Source organism: Melanerpes formicivorus, unplaced genomic scaffold (genome assembly GCF_026170545.1).
Source record: "Melanerpes formicivorus ecotype bairdi unplaced genomic scaffold, bMelFor1.0.p_v2 SCAF_7, whole genome shotgun sequence".
NCBI lineage: Eukaryota > Metazoa > Chordata > Aves > Piciformes > Picidae > Melanerpes > Melanerpes formicivorus.
This window is the reverse complement of record NW_027142359.1, coordinates 27,097,221-27,115,752: the sequence shown is the minus strand read 5'-3', so window position 1 is coordinate 27,115,752 and position 18,532 is coordinate 27,097,221. Positions and strand designations below refer to the sequence as shown.

Sequence of the window (18,532 nt, the reverse complement as noted above, 5' to 3'; positions counted from 1 at the left end):
AAGAGGGTGGTGTGAACTACAGTGCAGGGATGGAACTGAGTATCCAGGGTCAGGAACCTTTCGAGTCAGCTTTGCTGATGGAGTCGTTCATGTAATTACATCCTAAAGTGCTTTGCCAGAGCTAAGCACTGCAGCCTTGTGAGCATGCTCTTCTCCAGCACTTACAGGGAGTAGCACTGACCCAGTTCACTTCTGCGACCCTACAGTCCAGCCTTTTGCTTTTAAAGGAAATGATATCACTGATGCAAGAATAAATTTTGGGTTTTAAGATCCCCTTCCTGAACACTTATTTAAAAGTAACATAGCACACTTATGTTACCCTTCTGCAGAGGTTCTCTTGGCCATCTCCTCTTCTTGCCTTTGTTTGAAATCCACTGGTTGCATGAGCTTCTGCAGGTTAGGTTGTCTGAGATGTGTGACTGTGGGAATGCCTTTGTGTTAAGGTTTGGATGTGAAATCTTTGCACAGGGATCATGCAGTGGACTGTCACCTTCAGGTCTGCTGTTCATCTGGCATGTCATAGCAAAGACATGTGTCATAGGCAGGGCCATACCGGCCACAGATGTATCCCCCAATGCATTCTGGGGGGCATGGAATCTGCTGCCTAGGAATTAGGACCAAAGAAGTTAGAAGAAGTGTGAGAGATGGTGGAGAAACGTGGAATAAGCTTATAGTGTAGGTGGGAGTGAGACAGGAATTGCATCAGGTACTGCATTTCCAAGACTGGACTACTGAGATGGGGTAATGAAGGGAAGAGGATTTTCCATCCCCGGGTGTGTTAACTCGAGTTGCATTTGAAAGCTGTCACGCTGAACTGAATGCAAGCTGTTGCTCTCAATGTCATCTGTTCATGCAGTAAGGAACCCTAACTCCCTCTGCAGCAGGAATTGCTAGGGTTAATTCTGTGTCCAGTGCTGTAATTTATTGGGGCAAAACAAAATCAATGGGTCTGCAATGGTTGTTTGGCAAAAAAACACACCTCCCTCTAATAGGAGCTATACATTGTGATTGTCCTGTGCCCTGGGGAGCTCAAAACTGGTTGGCTTGGGAACTACAGAGGATAAGTCACTGGAGGGCTGTTTGCCATCTGAGTTTTGTTGTCTGTGGTGTGTGTGAAAAATAGGATTAGCTGCACAAAGTGTGAATTTTCTTTATTACCTCAAAAAGTGTAATTTTCCTAGCATTGCACAGCTGTAGTGTTTCATGCTGGGGCTAAAATGTCAACTGTCTCCCTTTGGATCCCAGTTGTTGTTACTTCCCAGACAGAGCAGAGCAGTTGTGTGTTGGCACCAGTGCTGCCCTCCCAGTGGTTTGGCTGAGAGCAGTGCTCTCATGGCTTCTCTGCTTAGAGAGTTCAGCTTGAAAAATACTGCCAGCTTGGGAGCAGAATCCTTCCCTTTTCACTTCCTCTGTTCAAGCCTTGTGTGAGTCAGTGTCTTCCTTGAAAAACATGTTACTTTGTTTGCATGTTTGTTTCCTGTTGGGAGCCATCTTCCTGGATGGGTCCAATCCCTTTTCTTCTGAAGCTCCTGGCTGGCAAAGACCTACTGGGCCATCTTGAGGTCATCCTTGGTATTTTCCCTCCAGCGTATTCTCATGTGCCTTGTCCAGCAGCTCTCTGCCTCCTGAGGAGTGGATGTCTGGCGGTGTGTAAGGCGCTCAGGAGGGTGCTGGAGCTGCCGACTAACTTCTAGGAGTGGAGTCCATTCCGTACTGGACTTGCGTTTTTCTGTGTGTTTGGTCAGGGTGCTGCCCTCAACCTGGCACCTTGAAGATGGTGTGACTTGAGCTCCGAGATTGCTCTGGACCAGGTGCCAGCAATGACATCAGACATGTGGAGGTGGCACTACGAGAAAGAGCAGAATAGAGAGAGGAGTCTGGGGGAAGAAGACTGAGGAAGCAGTGCAATGTGCTGGCAGGGCTGTGTGTGGGAAGCTCATGCTGCCTGGGACTTTGTCCTACCTTTGTCCTACCACCAGCTTTTTCTGCCTGTCTTTGAGCAGAGCTTTCTCCTCTTCGCCCAGCATTCACATTCTAGGACACCCTTCATCTTCTCTCTGTAGGTGCCTCTTGGTCATCCCTGCCTTTTTCTATCTGGATGTTGAGCTAGGTCTCAGTGCTGACCATCAGCCACTGTGCTGAAGGTGCTTGGGCCCTGACTGACTTCAGCTCCTTTTTCCTGCCTTGAGTCACATGTGTCCCCTGCATACTGGATGGAGGGGAAGAAGCTGGTGAGAGGTTGCTGAGACCTCTCCTCCTGCTTGCTGTGCTTCCAGCTCTGAAGAAAATTGTTGCATCTTATGGACCATTTGGCTTCCCAATGGTCATCCTAGTTCTTCACAGTATGTATGTGCTATTTCTTGGTTATTAAAAGGACCCCTGAAAAGGATCTACCCTCTGAGTCACTGCTCTTCCATGCAGCTAATTGCAGGAGGGTTTTGCTTAAGCTGTGAGGCTTAATGTTTCCAAACTCTCCCTGTGCTAATAGGGTGAATTAATACCCAGGTCTCCTTGTGGCTGCAGGGACTGACCTTTGTGTGCCGTCAGAAAGAAGGTGGGGAAGAACACTTCTGCCAGGAGTAATTCAAACTTGGAATTACTCTGGAGGAAGTCCACTTGCTTTCTCTATCAAGGGTGCTTTAAGGGCTGTCTGGCCAGCCAGGTGTCTCAATCTTTCATCTCTACATCCTTACTTTGTGTGACACTTTCGGTGCCAAAATAGCTTGCATTCTCTGGAGGGCTAAGAAAGCTTCACACTTACTAGTGAAGGAGTGATTACCTTGGAATGACAAGTCAGCCAAAGAATGGATGACTGTGGTTGCACAGCCTGTGTGGGAGGGAGGGATGGATGGATGGTGGTTCAAGGGGAGGTTTTTGTCAAGTTGCTGCACTGCATATGAGAAAACAGAGAGAAAAAGCCATTAGACTGTGTATTTCAGGTGTGAGGAAGCTGCCAAGGTCTCCTGGCATTGTGAAATGCCAAGTGAAATGTTACTGCCATGTGAAGTACAGCAGCGTGTTGGAATTAATGAGGCTGGTGTAGGGAGAGCACATGTGGCTCTTGTGGAGGGTTAATGTGTTTGAGGGTGATAGGCTTTAGCAGGGGTTTGTCATCAGGGTTGCCATGCTCAGGAAGTGTAGTCTAATGGCAAGACCACACAAAAAGAAATTGGAGGTTACAAGGAGAGTGTTAAAAGTTGTGAATTGCCGAAGTTTTTGTGTTTGCTGCAGACCTGAAGCAAATCGCTGGCGTAAGGGGCCCTAAGCACCTGGGTCTTGCACTGGATTTGCAGGTAAGGTGCGGGCTAAGTAATTAATTCCTCTTGCTGTGACCAGGATGGGAGATGATTCTGACTTGCCACTTCTCCTCAGAAGTTTCTTCAGAAGCTGGTAAGGACTCTGGTTGTGAAACCCAGGAAGTAAAGAGGATCCCTGGGTGCCTGACAGTCCCTTTTCTCTGTTGGTTCTTTCTCGCAGGCAGCCTCGGGCTGCCTGTCTCTTTGTTAAGAGAGTGACAGCAATGTGACACCGTGAAAATAATTACTAACAAATCACGGTGGTGACTGCAAACAGCTCGCTGTCTTCAGAGGCATGTCAGGGAGCATTAGAGCAGGGCCGTGGGAGCGGCAGAGCGGCTAGGGGCTCTTTCTCTGCTCTAGGCTGAGGGAAGATCTTCGGAGACCTTTGGCGCCTGCCACCTCCACATCATTCACTTCTCGTTGGCTTTTTCTTTCTTTCCTCCCTTCCCTGCCTTCGCCATCAATAATTAAGCCCATTAATTGCACAGTGACTTCAGGAAAGCTGAGAATGGTGAGACGGGGCTTCTGCCTTCCCTGGATTCAGCAACCAGCGACAGAGCAGTGGAGGAATTTCTGGAGGGATATCAAGGGCACATGCAAGCTGTGTTTCCTATCCTGCAGCCCTTGAGTGCTGCCCAGAGCATTATTGTTTAGAAGAGAATAGAATTAGCCAGGTTGGAAAAGACCTTTGAGATCAAGTCCAACCTATCACCCAACACAATCTAATCAACTAACCCACCAAGTGCCCCATCCGGTCTTTTCTTAAACACCTCCAGTGATGGTGACTCCACCACCTCCCTGGGCAGCCCATTCCAATGGCCAATCACTCTTTCTGTGAAGAGCTTCTCCCTAACATCCAGCCTAAACCTCCCCTGGCACAGCTTTATTAGCAGTGTACCCCTAGGAATTTATGTGCTGCTGGTACAGTTGAAGAATGACCCTGTGCTCTTGTCCTTGGAGCCTCCAGTCACAGTGAACCCAAAAGGAAGTTTGTGTTTGTATAGGGCATCATGGAAAACCGGCAGTTGACTGGCATTTGCAGAAAGAAACATGGGCAGGGGAGCAAGATATCCTTCCAGGATTCAGCAGGGATGTCACTGGTGTCACTTGGTGTCAGAGAATAAACAATGGACGTGCCATGGGTGAAGAAGGTGATTGGTACCAAACAGCAGCTGGAGGAGTGTCTGTAGGGATGAGGCCGTTGTGGCTGTGTTGGAGTAGGAATCCATAGCTACACGGACAGAGTCAGAGCAGAAGCTCTCTATAAAATCTTTCATTATACATCTATAAAGTTCCCTCCAAAGGGAGAGTCTAGCAGAGGTACTGATACAAAACTGGAAAGCAGCTACTGGCTGAAGTGTCCTTCAGCAGCATTGATAATCAACCCTCTGGGCAGCCTTTGAGAGGGGAGCTCACAGCCTCCTCTCCTTGTTCTTGAGGGTATTTCATCCTCCAGTTTGACAAGGAGCTGTGCTGTCTGTCAGTTACTTGTACAGAGGAGCACCCTGCGCAGGGAAGCAGAAGGTGCCGGTGGGAGCCCGTTGCCGGCACCTGCTCCACTGAGCAGTCCTCTTTCCCATTCTGCTAGTTGCTCAAGTGATTTCCCTGACTGTCACATCTGTAAATAATGTTTCTGGCATATCTAGCTAGATGCAGAGTGGCGATGGAGGGGGGAGGGCTGGAGCTGAGGGTGGCTCTAACAGCCCCTCTCCCCGACTCATACAATATTTATGCAGGGCTGGGAGTCGGCGGCACTGACCTCTGGGTCGTGCTGTTAAACAGCTCCCGCAGCCCCTGCATCCTAATTGCTGCACTTGTCCTTTGCTCTTGAGGATTCGCTGCTCCTTCTCTCCAACCAAGCAAATACTAATGGCAGCTTTTGCTTAGAGGTGGGGAGAGTTCTCTTCCCCACAAGGAAAAGACAAACTTGTTTCCCCTTGTGCAGGTGTTATTTGCAGCTGCACAGAAACCTGTGCTCAGACCCCTGACGTGCCAAGCTTATCGCCGCTGCCACCCTGGAGGTTGTGCCAGGAGCTCATGGAGCTCCTGTATGTGTAAATTTGGGTTGTGTATCATCAGAGAGAGTGAGGAGGGGGGTTACCCTGTTCCCCTGGCTCCTTAACAGAATTTTTCTTTTAGTGGGGAGAGGGAAGAAGAGACAAGTACAGAAGTCAGTTGAGAGAGTATACCTGGATATGGTGGTGCTAGAGGAAGGCAGAAACGGTGCCTGCAAAGAAGAGGAGTTCAAACAGTGTCACAGGACATAATGGTATATTTTCTTATGGATAAATGATCTGCTTCAGTGAGTGGGAAGAGAGATGATGCAGAAAGCTGGAGACCCTCTATGTGGGCAAGGGGTTCCTGCCCTCCTTGCCAGCAGTACAACTGTGGCTGGAGGTGGAGTTTTTTCATCTGGCAGACAGGGACATTCAGCTGATTCAAGAAAGCCCAAAAGATAAAGTTCTTACATTGCTAGAGCTGCCATGTCTTTCCCCCATACCGTTTGGCTGGGGTCCGTCCTGCCTGGGGCTTCACACCGAGTGTCTGCAAGTCCAGTGACCTTACTGGCCACCCACGTCCTTTATCCTGCCTTCCTGAATTGGCAGGTCCCCTTTGTGACTGGGAAAGTGCTGTTTAGACTGGAGACTAATGGCCTTTAAGTGACATGATTGTATTATGTTAAGCGTCTATAGGCTTTACCATTAGGCACTAAAGAGTTTATGACTCATAGCAGAGAAGCCCTTGTCCTGAAGAGTTTATACTCTAAATGGCCTGGACAGGCAAAGCATGGAGAAGGCAAGATTTCCTCCTGCCTGTTGCACAGAAGGTCTAAGGAAGGACTGGGGCAGGATGTGTCTTCTCAGTTCCAGAGCAGTGCACTGTTAGAGGTCTTGCATGCATGGGTTTCCTGGGGAGAAGTACTTCTGCAGTGGGAATTGTGCAGTGGGATGAGAAGCACGGTTAATTTTAGCTAAGTTTTTGTGTGTGTTTTGTTTTTGAGGGGGCTTAGACACGAGGCATTGTGGGTGCATCCGTTGCATCAGATGTATTCCTTTACTCAGTGTGTGATTACAGTATTCTGTAGTGGGAGTCTGAATGCTTCTTAAAACAGCTTATATACAGAGGGCCAGGTGATGACTAAATCCATGTCTGTATGAAAGACTTCACAAGAGACCACATAGATGGAGAAGGGACATGCTTTGTGTCATCAGGCTCTGCTGCACCGTGAATCACAGAATAACTTAAACAGCGATCTCTAATCCAGTCCCCTGCTCAAAGTAGAACTAACGTCAAACTTAGATCAGGTTGCTCAAGGTCTTCTCCAGATGAGTTTTTGAGTGTCTCCAGGGGAGGAGATTTCACCACCAATCTGTTACAGTGCTTTATTACCTGCACAGTGAAGTGTTTTTCCTGATGACAAATTGGAAGTTCACCTGCTGCAGCCTGTGGTCATGACAGGCGACTTTAACTGAGAACTTGCCTGTGTGGTATATGTGCACAGTATCCAATCTTGTACACCCCTGCTCATAAGATGCTGTCTAATGTCATCTTTAGTAAGCAGATGGACTGTCACAGCACAGCAAGCTTGTGTGCAGAAATCTGGGTTTAAGCATTTTTCATAGTCTCAGGTTCCCAAGGCTGAGAGGGACGATCTCGGTCTTGTTCAGTTTATTCTTCTTTTGGAACAGTGTGGTGCAGTTCTGATGTCAAAGGGAAGTCCACCCAGTTGTCCATGCTGTCTAGAAGGCCTGTGAGAGCATTTGCTCTACACCAATACCCCTCTGGAGAACTTGGTATGGAGGAGTTCAAAGCTTCTGCCTTCCGCACTGCTAACCTCAGCTGAACCATGGAGCCAGCAAGCTCTGGTTTCCTGCATGGTAATTAAGTAGTTATGGAAAAATCAAAAGGCTCATTTCTGATCCTATTCTTGCTGGCTACTTACTCCAGGTAGTTACTCCAGATTTACTCCCACATGCATAGCAGCTGAATCAGGCCTGGTAAATAGAGCTATGAGTCTTTTTAAGAGAAGCTGTTAAGCAGTAGCACCTAGATTTATTATAGCATCATGTGTGTGCAATTGTTGATGAACATCTTCTGTTGGAGGCTGAATACCTGCTGTGTTACAGCCTTGCTTTTTATGTTGAGATAGCATCTCTGCCAGCACCTAGCTGATGCACAGACAGATACCCATAAAAGGGCCAGATCTCTCGTGGTGTTAAATGCCTTCATGTTTCATTAAGGTTGATGGCAGTGAAAGGCTTTGCAGGAAGAGCGAGTCACAACGAGCCACTTGCCCTGTGTGGGTTTTCTGGCAGAATTATTTTCCTAGGGTCTGCATTGCTCCTTTTCCATTCCCAGGTGAGCTGCTGGGAAAGCATTGGGTGTTCAGGTTCTCCCAGTTTTCGTAGCAGTTAGCAGTAAATTCAGAGAAGAGCATGTGGTGTGGGTCTTGGGCTGCTGTGAGTCCCAAGAATCAAGGCTTGCAGTTTGCCTTTTAAACTTCCTAGGCAGGATTATGCCTGGTGGAGAGAGAAAGCCATGCTGTCCAGAATGGGCGTCACAGAAAAAGACAGGAGGATCTGAAAGTGCCAGGTATTAGCCTCACAGCTTAGCATGGGTTTTTTGGCCTCATTACACTAATCCAATTAAAGATTGATGGAAGAAGATAACACATACTCCAGTGAAGGGGTTTGTGTGATGACTGCTTTCCTTCCTGGGCAGCTGGAGTGGCCCTAGTTATCTTGTGCATCACCACACCTCCCCGGGCCCTGCAGACCCATTGGTGCCTCCACATACTGTGGTGTGTGCTCTTCTCCTGCATCGTGCCTCTCTTATTACTAATGGAGCATGGATGCATTTTAGCTGCTGGTCAGCCCTCATTAATATCCAGAGATGACAGGTTGACATTTGTAAAGAAGACTTGCATTGACCTTCATGTTGTGCATCGGTGCGGTTGCCATGCGGTGCCCGGTGCTGGATGCTTCTTCCTCAGCTGCCTCAGGAATGCATTTGTGTTAGCAAAGGGACAGGCTGCTCTGTAACCCTTTGCTGCTACTGGGAGCACAAGCAGTGTGTCTGGGTGTCTCTGCATCCCAAGGAGCAGTTCCAGCAGAGCCTCCATCCATTCCCAGTGAGCAGAATGGGGGATGTTAGTGTTGTAGTCGTGGCTCTTTGTGGAGGTTGTTATTTGGGTACTGAGACCTTAATGGAAGACAGCTTTATGCCAACAGCAATGTCCCATCTACTTCCTTTTTCTAGCTCCTGTCTGGGAATGCATCAGAAGAAAAGGTTGCACTGCCCAGGCATCCTGAGCTTTGTCAGTTGCCTGTCTCTCCCCCAGCCCACCCCGTCCTGGCTTGAGGACTGCTGCAGCCCTCTTGGCAGTGACATTTATTAACAGAGGGGGCTTTGAAAACAGGCAGGCTGCTCCTGCAAAGGCTCCTTGCTGTAACTCCATCTCCTGTTGCCAGCCCGTCTGAGGCAATGGCTGCTGGTGTTGAAATTCATTAGTGTTTCCTGACAGGCACTGGAGGCTTGCTCTGTCTGTTCCTACTTCCCTGCTTCATGCATGCTGATATTTAAAGCTGATGTGTGGCTCATAGGCTTGTTGCATTGTGACAAGTTTGGGGGTGGTTGAGAGAACTGAGAGGGTGGAAGGAAAGAGAAGAGGGAGGGAGATGGGACTTTTCTTACAGTTTCTGTGAAAGTGTAGGGCTTTTCAGACCCTCTCCAGATCTATTGTCTTTCCACAGCTACTGCTTGAGAATTTTAAGTACAGCTGTACTGAGGTGACCCATCCTGCACTGGTGGGGGCAGAGAGGGACCCCTCTTGGTGTGTGCTTTGTGAGAGTGAGGTGCAGTTACCTGAAGAGGGCTCATCTGGCAGGAGGGCTCCTCCAGCCCCTTGGCAGCTCTGTAGGACTGAGGAGCATGTGAGGGGGGTGCCAGAGGTCTCGCAGGGGATTCATCCCTCCGTCCTTCACTTTGGACAGAAGCATGAAGGGAGACTGGGTCAGCTCTTGCCTCCTTGCACTGAGTGGCATAGTTGCTCCAGCATTGGGGAGATGTCTCCTCCTCCCAAAGCCTTGGATTACACAGGAGAGCTGCTCCAGTACAATTTGAATTATTTGGATGGGGGAGTTGGGGTTTGGGGTTTTTCCTGGAGGTCATAATACTTCAGTTTCCTCAGCTGCAGCATAGCTTGGCTGTGCTGTGTGCCCAGGGCACTCCACCTGTGAGTGAGTGCTTTGAGTTCTCTTGGCCTAGCACGATGGTAAATCTCAGCCAGGCTCTCTGCCCCTCTGGGATGCTCCTGCAGCCTCAGTGCTTTGGAGCAGAGTCTCGCCCTTTTGCATCTCCAGGCCATTGAACCCAGCTGGCTGAGGCTTAACAGGATCAGCCTAAGTCTGCTTCTTTTGGAGGATGTGAATTTACCTAAATTGCTTGAAATTCCTAGGTTGCCTCCAGCTCACGCAAGGTTCAGTGCCAACAGATATGGCTTTGCCTGTCGTGGTGGTGTTGCTCTACTAAAACATCTCAGGTGCCTTAGCACAGGATGTAAGTCCCTCTCCGTCTTTCTGTTAGGAGAGAGCACTCACCTTACATCCAAACCAGAGCAGCACCTCTGTGCCACATGGTCCAGAGCAATACCTTGACCAGCCTTGCTTTGAAGTAGAGCACAAAGCTGAGATGGTTTGACAGCTCCTCTCTTTGGTCGTCATGTTGTTGCTGCTGTGTGCTGAAGCACCCAAGCAGGCTTTCCAACCCTCCTTCAGCAAAGGATTTCAAGGGCAGTAGCCAGCCTGCCCTCTTTGCAGTGGGGTTGGCTGGGACACAATGAAAACGTTCTGCATCTCTTACAACACAAGGTCCCCAGGGCATGGAGTTTTTTCGGAAGACTAAGACCAGGTCTATAATACCAAGATTTACTTCGTCCCTTTATCTTTCCCATAGAGGAGCTTGTTCTTTTAACTGGCTCGACATCAGTGCACCCAGTGTGTAGAAAGTGGCCCAATTTCTTTGTCTCCTGACATCCTGAACCCAGAAGCAGATGGACGTTAACCAGCTCTGATTAGTTGGGAGAATCAGGCATTAATTTTTTATACGCCGTGACCACCTGAGTGACGGAAATCAATTACGGCTGCCCCTCCCCCTCCCCATTAATGTGGTGGCTCTGAGCTGAGATGGGGGAACCTGTTGAAATGAGAAACCCCTATTTCTTGGTTTGACCCCCTAGATAATTAGGGTTAAATTGATATGCTATCGCACCGGTGACACATTTTATCTGCCTCTGTTTGTACAAGAGGACACAATAGTGGAGGAAGGACCAATTTGTGCCCTGCTCTAGCTAACCAGACTGAGATAAAAGGTGTCACTAGTATGATAACGTTCTTTCCTCATGCTCCCTTTATTGTTGCTCAATTTGCCTTTTTTTTTTTCCCCTCCTTTTTTTTTTTTTTCTTTAATCCTGTTATTTTTCTTTCAATACCCATGGTCATATTTTAACTCCATGCCATCGCATAATGACACCCTGCTAAATGTGTGTGGAGATAGGCAACTCTGGCTGACAGCCTTCCCTGATAACCGAATTCCAGCCCATCCATCACTAGCCTGCTCTCCTTAACTTAGGGAAAGTGATAACTAAAGCAAGGCCGTTTATCACCGCCGAGCTGTGCGCTTCTTAGTGCCTTGGAGAGAGTCGGCTTCGACAGGAGAAATCCAGCCATCTCATCTCACCTCCTATTTGCATCCTGTTCATCTCCAGGACCCATTTACCCTGCAGAGTGGAGGAGCGGGGCTGGATGGAAATTGGAGCCTGGGGTGATGAAAACCTCTCTGAAAATGGTGCAGAGCTGCCGCTGCTGACCGCAGTCCAAAGGAGGATTTGGACTTGCTTGGCTGGTGGAGAAGTGCATGCTACCTGATGTCACTTGCTCCTCTGGCTAAAAGGGACCTACATTGTGGGATGCAGGTGGAGGTTGTGTGCTCCCATCTCAGCTGCTGGGAGGACAGCCTTTACCAGAGGCTGGAAAACCTCACAGCTGGTTTCAAGTTTCTGTGTATCAAGTGCAGTCATACCCGGAGCTGCAGCGTGGGTTTGAGAGCCAGCTTCTTTCCCGAGGAGTGAAAGCTTCAGTGTTTGGGGAGGCCATGAAACCTTGTTCAAAAGCTGGAAGGATCATGTTGTATTGAATGCAATGAAATGTGCCATCATTTCTTTTCTCCCTTCTCTGAGGGAGGACCAAATCCTAAACTCTTTGTACAATCAAAGCTGCCTCCAGTGAGCAGAGTTGCTTCTTGTGAGAGCAAGAAGCTGTACTGAGCATAAAAGCATATTTACTAAATGAGCTGGTCAAGTAAATGATGGCCCTCCTCAATGGAAATACTTCCTTACAAGGCCCAGGAGACCCATGCATGTGCCCTATTTTACTTCAACTTGGAGAAGATTGCCATGGTTTAGTTGTTTAGGTGGGTTGGATTGGTTGATGGGTTGGACGCGATGATCTTGAAGGTCTCTTCCAACCTGGTTCGGTTCGGTTCTGTTCTATTCTATTCTATTCTATTCTTTTCTATTTCTATTTCTATTTCTATTTCTATTTCTATTTCTATTTCTATTTCTATTTCTATTTCTATTTCTATTTCTATTTCTATTTCTATTTCTATTTCTATTCCTATTCTTATTCTATTCCTATTCTTATTCTATTCCTATTCTTATTCTATTCCTATTCCTATTCTTATTCTATTTCTATTCCTATTCTTATTCTATTCCTATTCTTATTCTATTCCTATTCTTATTCTATTCCTATTCTTATTCTATTCCTATTCTATTCTATTCTATTCTATGATGCTGGAGAAGCTCCTGCCTGGTCACCAGGCTGGGGGGACGCCAGTATAGGTAGTGAGCTTAAAGCTGGGGAAGAGACATTGCAGAGGTGTTTTCCTTCCTGTAGCTACCTGGGAACCTGGTTTCTGTGCAGTGAGAACTCCTCGTGCCCTGTACTGGGAACACTGTGTACCCAAACTAGACCAGACCCATATGGCAATCCTTTGCTAAAGGCAAGCGCATTGAGTGGCTGTATCCCTGCTGGACTAGAGCCACCAGGCCTGCATCTTTCACCTTGAGGAGCAGACTGATGCTTTGGTCAGCATACTGCTGACAGCCTGCCCAAGTTATAGCAGGAGCCATAGGTCTTCTAATGCTTGAAAAACTTGGTGAAGTCTCTCTGGTGCTAATGTGAAATGAGAGCAGGAGAAGTGTGAAGGGGGAGGGGAAATGTCCCTTAGGTCACACAGCTTCACAGGCAGTTTCTGGGGTTGTTACTAGTTTGCAAAGATGCCTCATTTATTTAGTTGACATATTTATTTGGAGCATTTATTTTCTCCAATTAAAGACCCACTGTCCGACGCCCAGGGCACACTGCCATCAGTCTCAGGGTGGAAGTAGAACCAGACTGTCCAGTTTGCTGGGCCCTTTGGTCCCACAGGGATGGAAATGCTCTAGATGTCATTCATTGCGCCGCGTGCTCAGCTGTCAATTCCTGTGGCTAACAAGAACAATGCTGTACTTGCTTCTTCCAGGCCCTATCCAAATGTTAGGTGAGTTGATAATTATTCCCCTAACTGGAGCGAGGCCGAGACCTGTGTTAATGAAAACCTCTTGGACTGGGAGGAGAACTTCTGCCTTTAGTAACATACCTTTTGCTAGCTGCTGTTGCCATCCCCTCTAGCTCAATATGAGCAGTCTACGAAGGGTTCAGCTGATCATGAGTCTGTATTTAGACTCAGATGGTCTAAATTTGGTCATTTAATTCAGATGGTTCCTTTCCAGTAGGAAAAACCTTTCCTGGAAAAAGAGCTTAGTGTGCTGGTTGGGGCTGTTCAGCCACAGGGTGTCATGGGCATATGTGCAATGGCTGTAAAAGGCATGGAGCAGGCTGCTGTGTATGTGATAGCTGTGCAATTGCAGGGAGTGACTCCAGGTGGTTTATTTCAGCACGATGGTGCTAGCAGCAGATGAGTTGTGCCCAGAGATGAGACTGTGCTGTCAAGTCACATTGCTTACCCTGCGCGTCGCCCTAGCCCTCGTGCTCGCAAGCTTGTTCTTTTGACAGGCTTCCTGCTTTCCAAGAGACTCCTCTGGACCTCCTTATTCAGATGTGCTTTCATGACATAAATTGTTGCTCCTACATGATGATGTCTTTGCAGGACCAGATGTTTGGTTTTGACACAGGGAGTACTATTCCTGTCCTAGTCCAAGCTGGGCTCACAAAGTCAGTCCACTAGTGAGTCCCAGTGTGTGCTGTCTCTGTTGGCCTTCTGTTCCTGGGAGATGCCCCTGCATATGTTTGTCAGCTTCCTTGGGTTTTTTCCCCATAGAAAGGGAGGCAGCACTGAGATCAGTCCACTCTGGTACTGCACACCCTATGTCTCACATTATCTACAAGTGTCTGTCCTGTCTCTCCTTCAGCTCCTTATGTGGGAAATTGCTTGTAGATCTGAAGAGATGCTGCCCTGTTCACCAAAGGGTTTAGAGCCGGGCTGAGCACTCAGGTACTGCAGGGGGTGCTGATGGTGCATGCCCACATCTGACCAAAGCTTGTTCCTGAATTTCAGTCTTGAGCCTGAAGCCTAGTCTGGATTATTCCATTTTTTCCTCCATCAAGAGTGAGAGAACACTTTGCCCTAAGACCATGATCTGTTTTGGGATATTTGAGCAGCTGATACTGTCACTTGCAGCTCTTCCCTCCTTCTCTACAACCTCCCCCAAGCACCCCAGAAAGTTGTGAGATTCTCCATGCCCCTGTTTGCAAAAGCTGATTTCGGGGGTTGTGGCTTTTAACATACACAAACAGCTCTAATTTAGTCATTTATTTAGTTGACATATTTATTTGGGATGTTCTTTTGCTTCAGTTAAAGATCCTGTGACCAGTGCCCCAGGCATGCTCAGCAGTATGTGAATGAACAAGATCCATCAATTACTCTTGATCAGATCAAACTGGCCAGGGAAAACTCACATAACTCATCTCCCTGCACTGGCTCGGCTGGAGCCTGCACAGCTTTGCAACTTGGCCTTCCCCATCCAAGGGGCATGTTGCAGCACCCCTGCAAGCACACCAGGATTGGCACAGAGTGGGAGAAACAGCTTTCCAAATCCTTCTCTCCCTTAGGGCAATCCACCTGCTTTATTGGTGCCAATTTGTTTTGTGAACCCTCTTCCAGCAGCTTAGAATAGGAAGGGAGAGTTCAAATATGTGTGCTCACAGCTCTGGCTGCTAGTGCTCAAACCCATGAGTACCTTGAGTACTGTGTCGAGTTCTGGGCCCCTCTGTTCAAGAAGGACATCGAGACACTTGAACGTGTCTAGAGAAGGGCAACGAGGCAGGTGAGAGGCCTTGAGCACAGCCCTATGAGGAGAGGCTGAGGGAACTGGGATTGTTTAGCCTGGAGAAGAGGAGGCTCAGGGGAGACCTCATTGCCCTCTACAACTACCTGAAAGGTGGTTGTAGCCAGGAAGGGGTTGGTCTCTTCTCCCAGGCAACCAGCACCAGAACAAGGGGACACAGTCTCGAGCTGCGCCAGGGGAAGTTTAGGCTCGAGGTAAGGAGAAAGTTCTTCACCGAGAGAGTCATTTGCCATTGGAATGTGCTGCCCAGGGAGGTGGCGGAGTCACCATCCCTGGAGGTGTTCAAGAGGGGACTGGATGTGGCACTTGGTGCCATGGTCTAGTCATGGGGTCTGTGGTGGCAGGTTGGACTTGATGATCTTTGAGGTCTCTTCCAATCCTGGTGATACTGTGATGCTGTGAGACAGTGCAGCACCTTATGTCTGCCGAGTTGTAACTTCTCTCTTCTTCCAAGCACCTGCTTGAAAACATCCTCTGCTTTCTTAGCCCTCAAAATAAATGCATTGGTGCCTCTCTCCCTGGTTTGTGTCTCTTTTGGTGTTTTAACCATAAAGGCCAAATGAAAAAGCAGCAGGGCATGACAAGTGAATTGTCAGTCCTTCTGTCTGCCCTGCAAGCCACTGGCTGGGCTGAGCAGGATGTTTTCACAGGAATTTGCAATGAGTTAACTTAGCTAGGGACAGCCTGCATGCTGCAGTCATGTTTGTGTGTTAGCCACCGTGGAGAAGAGCTGCATGATGTGCTTGCACACAGCTCCTGCTCAAAATGTTTGGTCTGAAAGCTGTCAGCAGCCTGGATGTGGCTGAATGTGTGCAAGTCTTCAGCCAAGCAGTGCTCTCCTGAGATGTTTTGTTTTGCTGAGAGCGCCGGTCCTTCTGATGTGCAGCAGCGTGTTACAGTAGACTTGAGGGTCTCTTCCTTCTCAGAACCAAATGCCCTTAAGAAAACAGAGTTTGTGTTGTCAGGACACTGATTGAATCAAACCTGCTCTCTCTTCTCTCTTACAGGTTACCAGGACAATGCCAGTACTTAGGGCTGCCGGTTGCTGATTACTTCAAACAGTGGATTAATCTGAAAAAGGTACTTTTGTGCAAACTGCCATAGTCTTCACCTTCCATTCTCCCCCCTCCCCTTGTCCTTCTCCTTTCCTCTTTAAGAAGGTGTCTAATAACTACTGCTGTTTTGCATTGAAATGAGTTATTTTCTCAGAAGCTGAGCGAGTCCTCCAGCTCCCTATTGTATCTCCTCTAATAGAGTCTTACTGTACTTGATGGGATGTATTCTGCAGCTGGGGAGAGTCCCATTGTGGCAGGCACAGTGCGGTGTCTCCTCATAATAGTGGGACATTGGGAGGCCTCTCTTCAGCGGAGGTTGTCTTGGCCCCACTGTTGCTGACTCTGTTTTGTTTTGCAGCTTTGTAAGGCTTCCAGGATCTCAATTCCCTTCAGATCACATTCTGGTTGATAAATGTGTGGAAATATTCCCAAATGAAAATCAGTATTTCTCTTTGTGCTGTAGGGAAGGGGAGCTGTCTCCACAGCACATCCACCTAAGAAACCAGTGGTCACTTTGCAAAGCAAAATGCCTTGGACTTTACTGTCTGGTGCCTTGTGTTGCTCCACTGCTTCTCTGGGTGGTTAAAGAGCAGCCTGCTGTGCATCCACAGGGTCTCCTGGCACAGCTGCTCCTTCTGCACAGAAAAATGTGGTGATGCTGTAAGCCACAAATCAAAGTGGGAAGAAAAGAGAAGTGCAATTGCAAGCAGCAGCAGGGTGAGCGGGGAGGGTGAGATCTGTGCCCAAGAGAAACGGGGGTGGCTCTCCTTGCTAAACCTCTGGCTGAGTGAGATTCCCTTATTTGAGTTCCTGCCCATTTTCCTGATAAGTAGGGGTCTGGGTAAGTGGAACTTGCTTGTAAACAGCTCCTTGTACTGGTGGGCTTCTCTTTTGTTCTTCTGTTTGTTTACTGTTTCAAATGGAAGCGTGAGTGACAGGCTGAGGAGCCGCAGAAGGACAATTTGCATGATCTGTTCCGTCAAATAGGGTAGAACATGAACTTAACAAGGGATGCTGGCAGCACATTCCTGGCTGAACTTGTCAAAGGGTCTTGTATTTCCCTGCTGTCAGAGCAAATCTTTTGGCTGATTGCTGGTCCTTGGTAAATGAAATCTGAAAGCACATTGGGGCATTCTGCAGTTCAGTGACCATTAATGATCGCCATTTGAAGTTCACTAAACTTCCGGTGAATGGATAGCAGCTACATAACCAGCAGCTTGATGGCTGCAGACTAATAATATTTAAGAAGTAAAAAAAAATATATCTATCTCTGTGTTCCATGATGTTCACTTAAAAGTAGGTTGATCCAGCTGTGCTCCTTCTCTGGGCCTCAGGATGACTGACTTACGACTCTTTCCCATAGTTTGAGGCTCCCGAATTTAGAATGTTAGGAGCTGGGATTCGTCCCAGTGTGGATATCCAGGCAAGTGACCCTTCTTCAAGATGGACATTCATGTATTTGGCTTTAGCAAATATTGTGAATATTAAGTTGAGAGTTGATGAGCATCCATGAAGTACCAAGCACAGGGCTAAAGGCAAGGAGGAGGAAAGTACTCCTCTGCAAGCTCTCTGGAGGTGGTCGCAGGCTGAGTGTGTAGGCTGGGGCATGTGGGTTGGACAGGGTGGTTCCAGGGTCCCTGTGCCCCTCTGGGGAGTGATCCAGGTTGAAGAGGAGAGCAGGAACCTCTTCTGTCCTGTGGCTAAAGAGCTGCTTCCCCTAGGGCTTGCTTTTATCTCAGGGTGAGGATCTGTCCGTGACACTCACTGACCCACACTCTGGTGGTGCTTGTGGGTAAACCACCTCTGTGTTTTCATGAGAGAGGATTTCCAGCCTAGATAAATAATTCTGGCCACGAAGCAGGACCCAGTAGGACTCCTGTGTATTTTGAGTGAGCTCCCAGTGTAAGAAAAATAAAGTTGGCAGGTCTGTAGCCCCCCTGCTCTTCCCTGCATAGCTCAGATGCCCACCTTTTCTCTTCCCTTTGGCATGTTCCAGACTTAGCAATGCCCCCTAGGCTGAGTCTGCCTCTGACCTGATCCATGAAGTGAAGGTGCTGGGGAGGGGATGGTGTGAAATTGCCAGTTTCTAGGTCATGGATAATGCAGAGACTTGGATGTTTCAGGTGTTGAGGAAACAGTTCATGTGAGTTTAAATGGCAAGCATGACTGAGAGGAGTTTCTTGGCCCCACCTGCATCTGTTGTGTGTCCTTCAGGTCTGTGCAGTGATACAAGCAGACCCTACTGAGCTGGGGAACTTCTGCTGCAAATACAAGGCAATGCAAGAGAGTGGGATTACCTATGGAAAGCTTGGGGGTTGGGGAAGGCAGATGTGTTTGTGTACCTGTGTGCAATGAAGTGGCCACAAAATGTTTCAGATTTGCTCTGCCTGTGCACACATGGCTTCAGCTCCTCTTTGTAGCTGTTTTAGATCATCTGGAGAAAGAGTCCTTGTCTGTGCTGCCTTTGCCAAAGAATGGGATGCTCCAGAGTTCAGCACTCTCCCTACCTGAGATGGTGACACAGGCTTTCCCAGGGTTTATTCTCCAATAAACTCCTTCCCTTGATACTTCTGTGCTGCAGGAGCAGTTCAGGTGAGCACCCTGTGCCTCCAGGTCTCTTTCAAGTATCCAGGACTTGACTCTCAGGCAAGCTGAAGATGAGAAGCAGGCCCTGCTAGCTGCCATGCTTGTGTTGCCTCAGGAAATCTTTTGGGATTGATCTGGCCATGCAGGTGGTGGTGAGCTCCGCTGCTGCAACTGTGGCCACGTCGTGT

At 48.2% G+C, this 18,532-nt stretch overlaps 1 protein-coding gene across 2 annotated transcripts in view; it reads left to right on the top strand.

Moving 5' to 3' along the window:
• Positions 1 to 18,532, top strand: part of ERI3 (ERI1 exoribonuclease family member 3) — a 143,231-nt gene that overhangs the window by 45,242 nt on the left and 79,457 nt on the right. For both annotated transcript variants that reach the window (XM_068141582.1, XM_068141583.1), the window contains exon 6: positions 15,711 to 15,783. In XM_068141582.1, the coding sequence (XP_067997683.1) occupies positions 15,711 to 15,783 (73 nt within the window). The remainder of the gene's footprint in view (positions 1 to 15,710; positions 15,784 to 18,532) is intronic.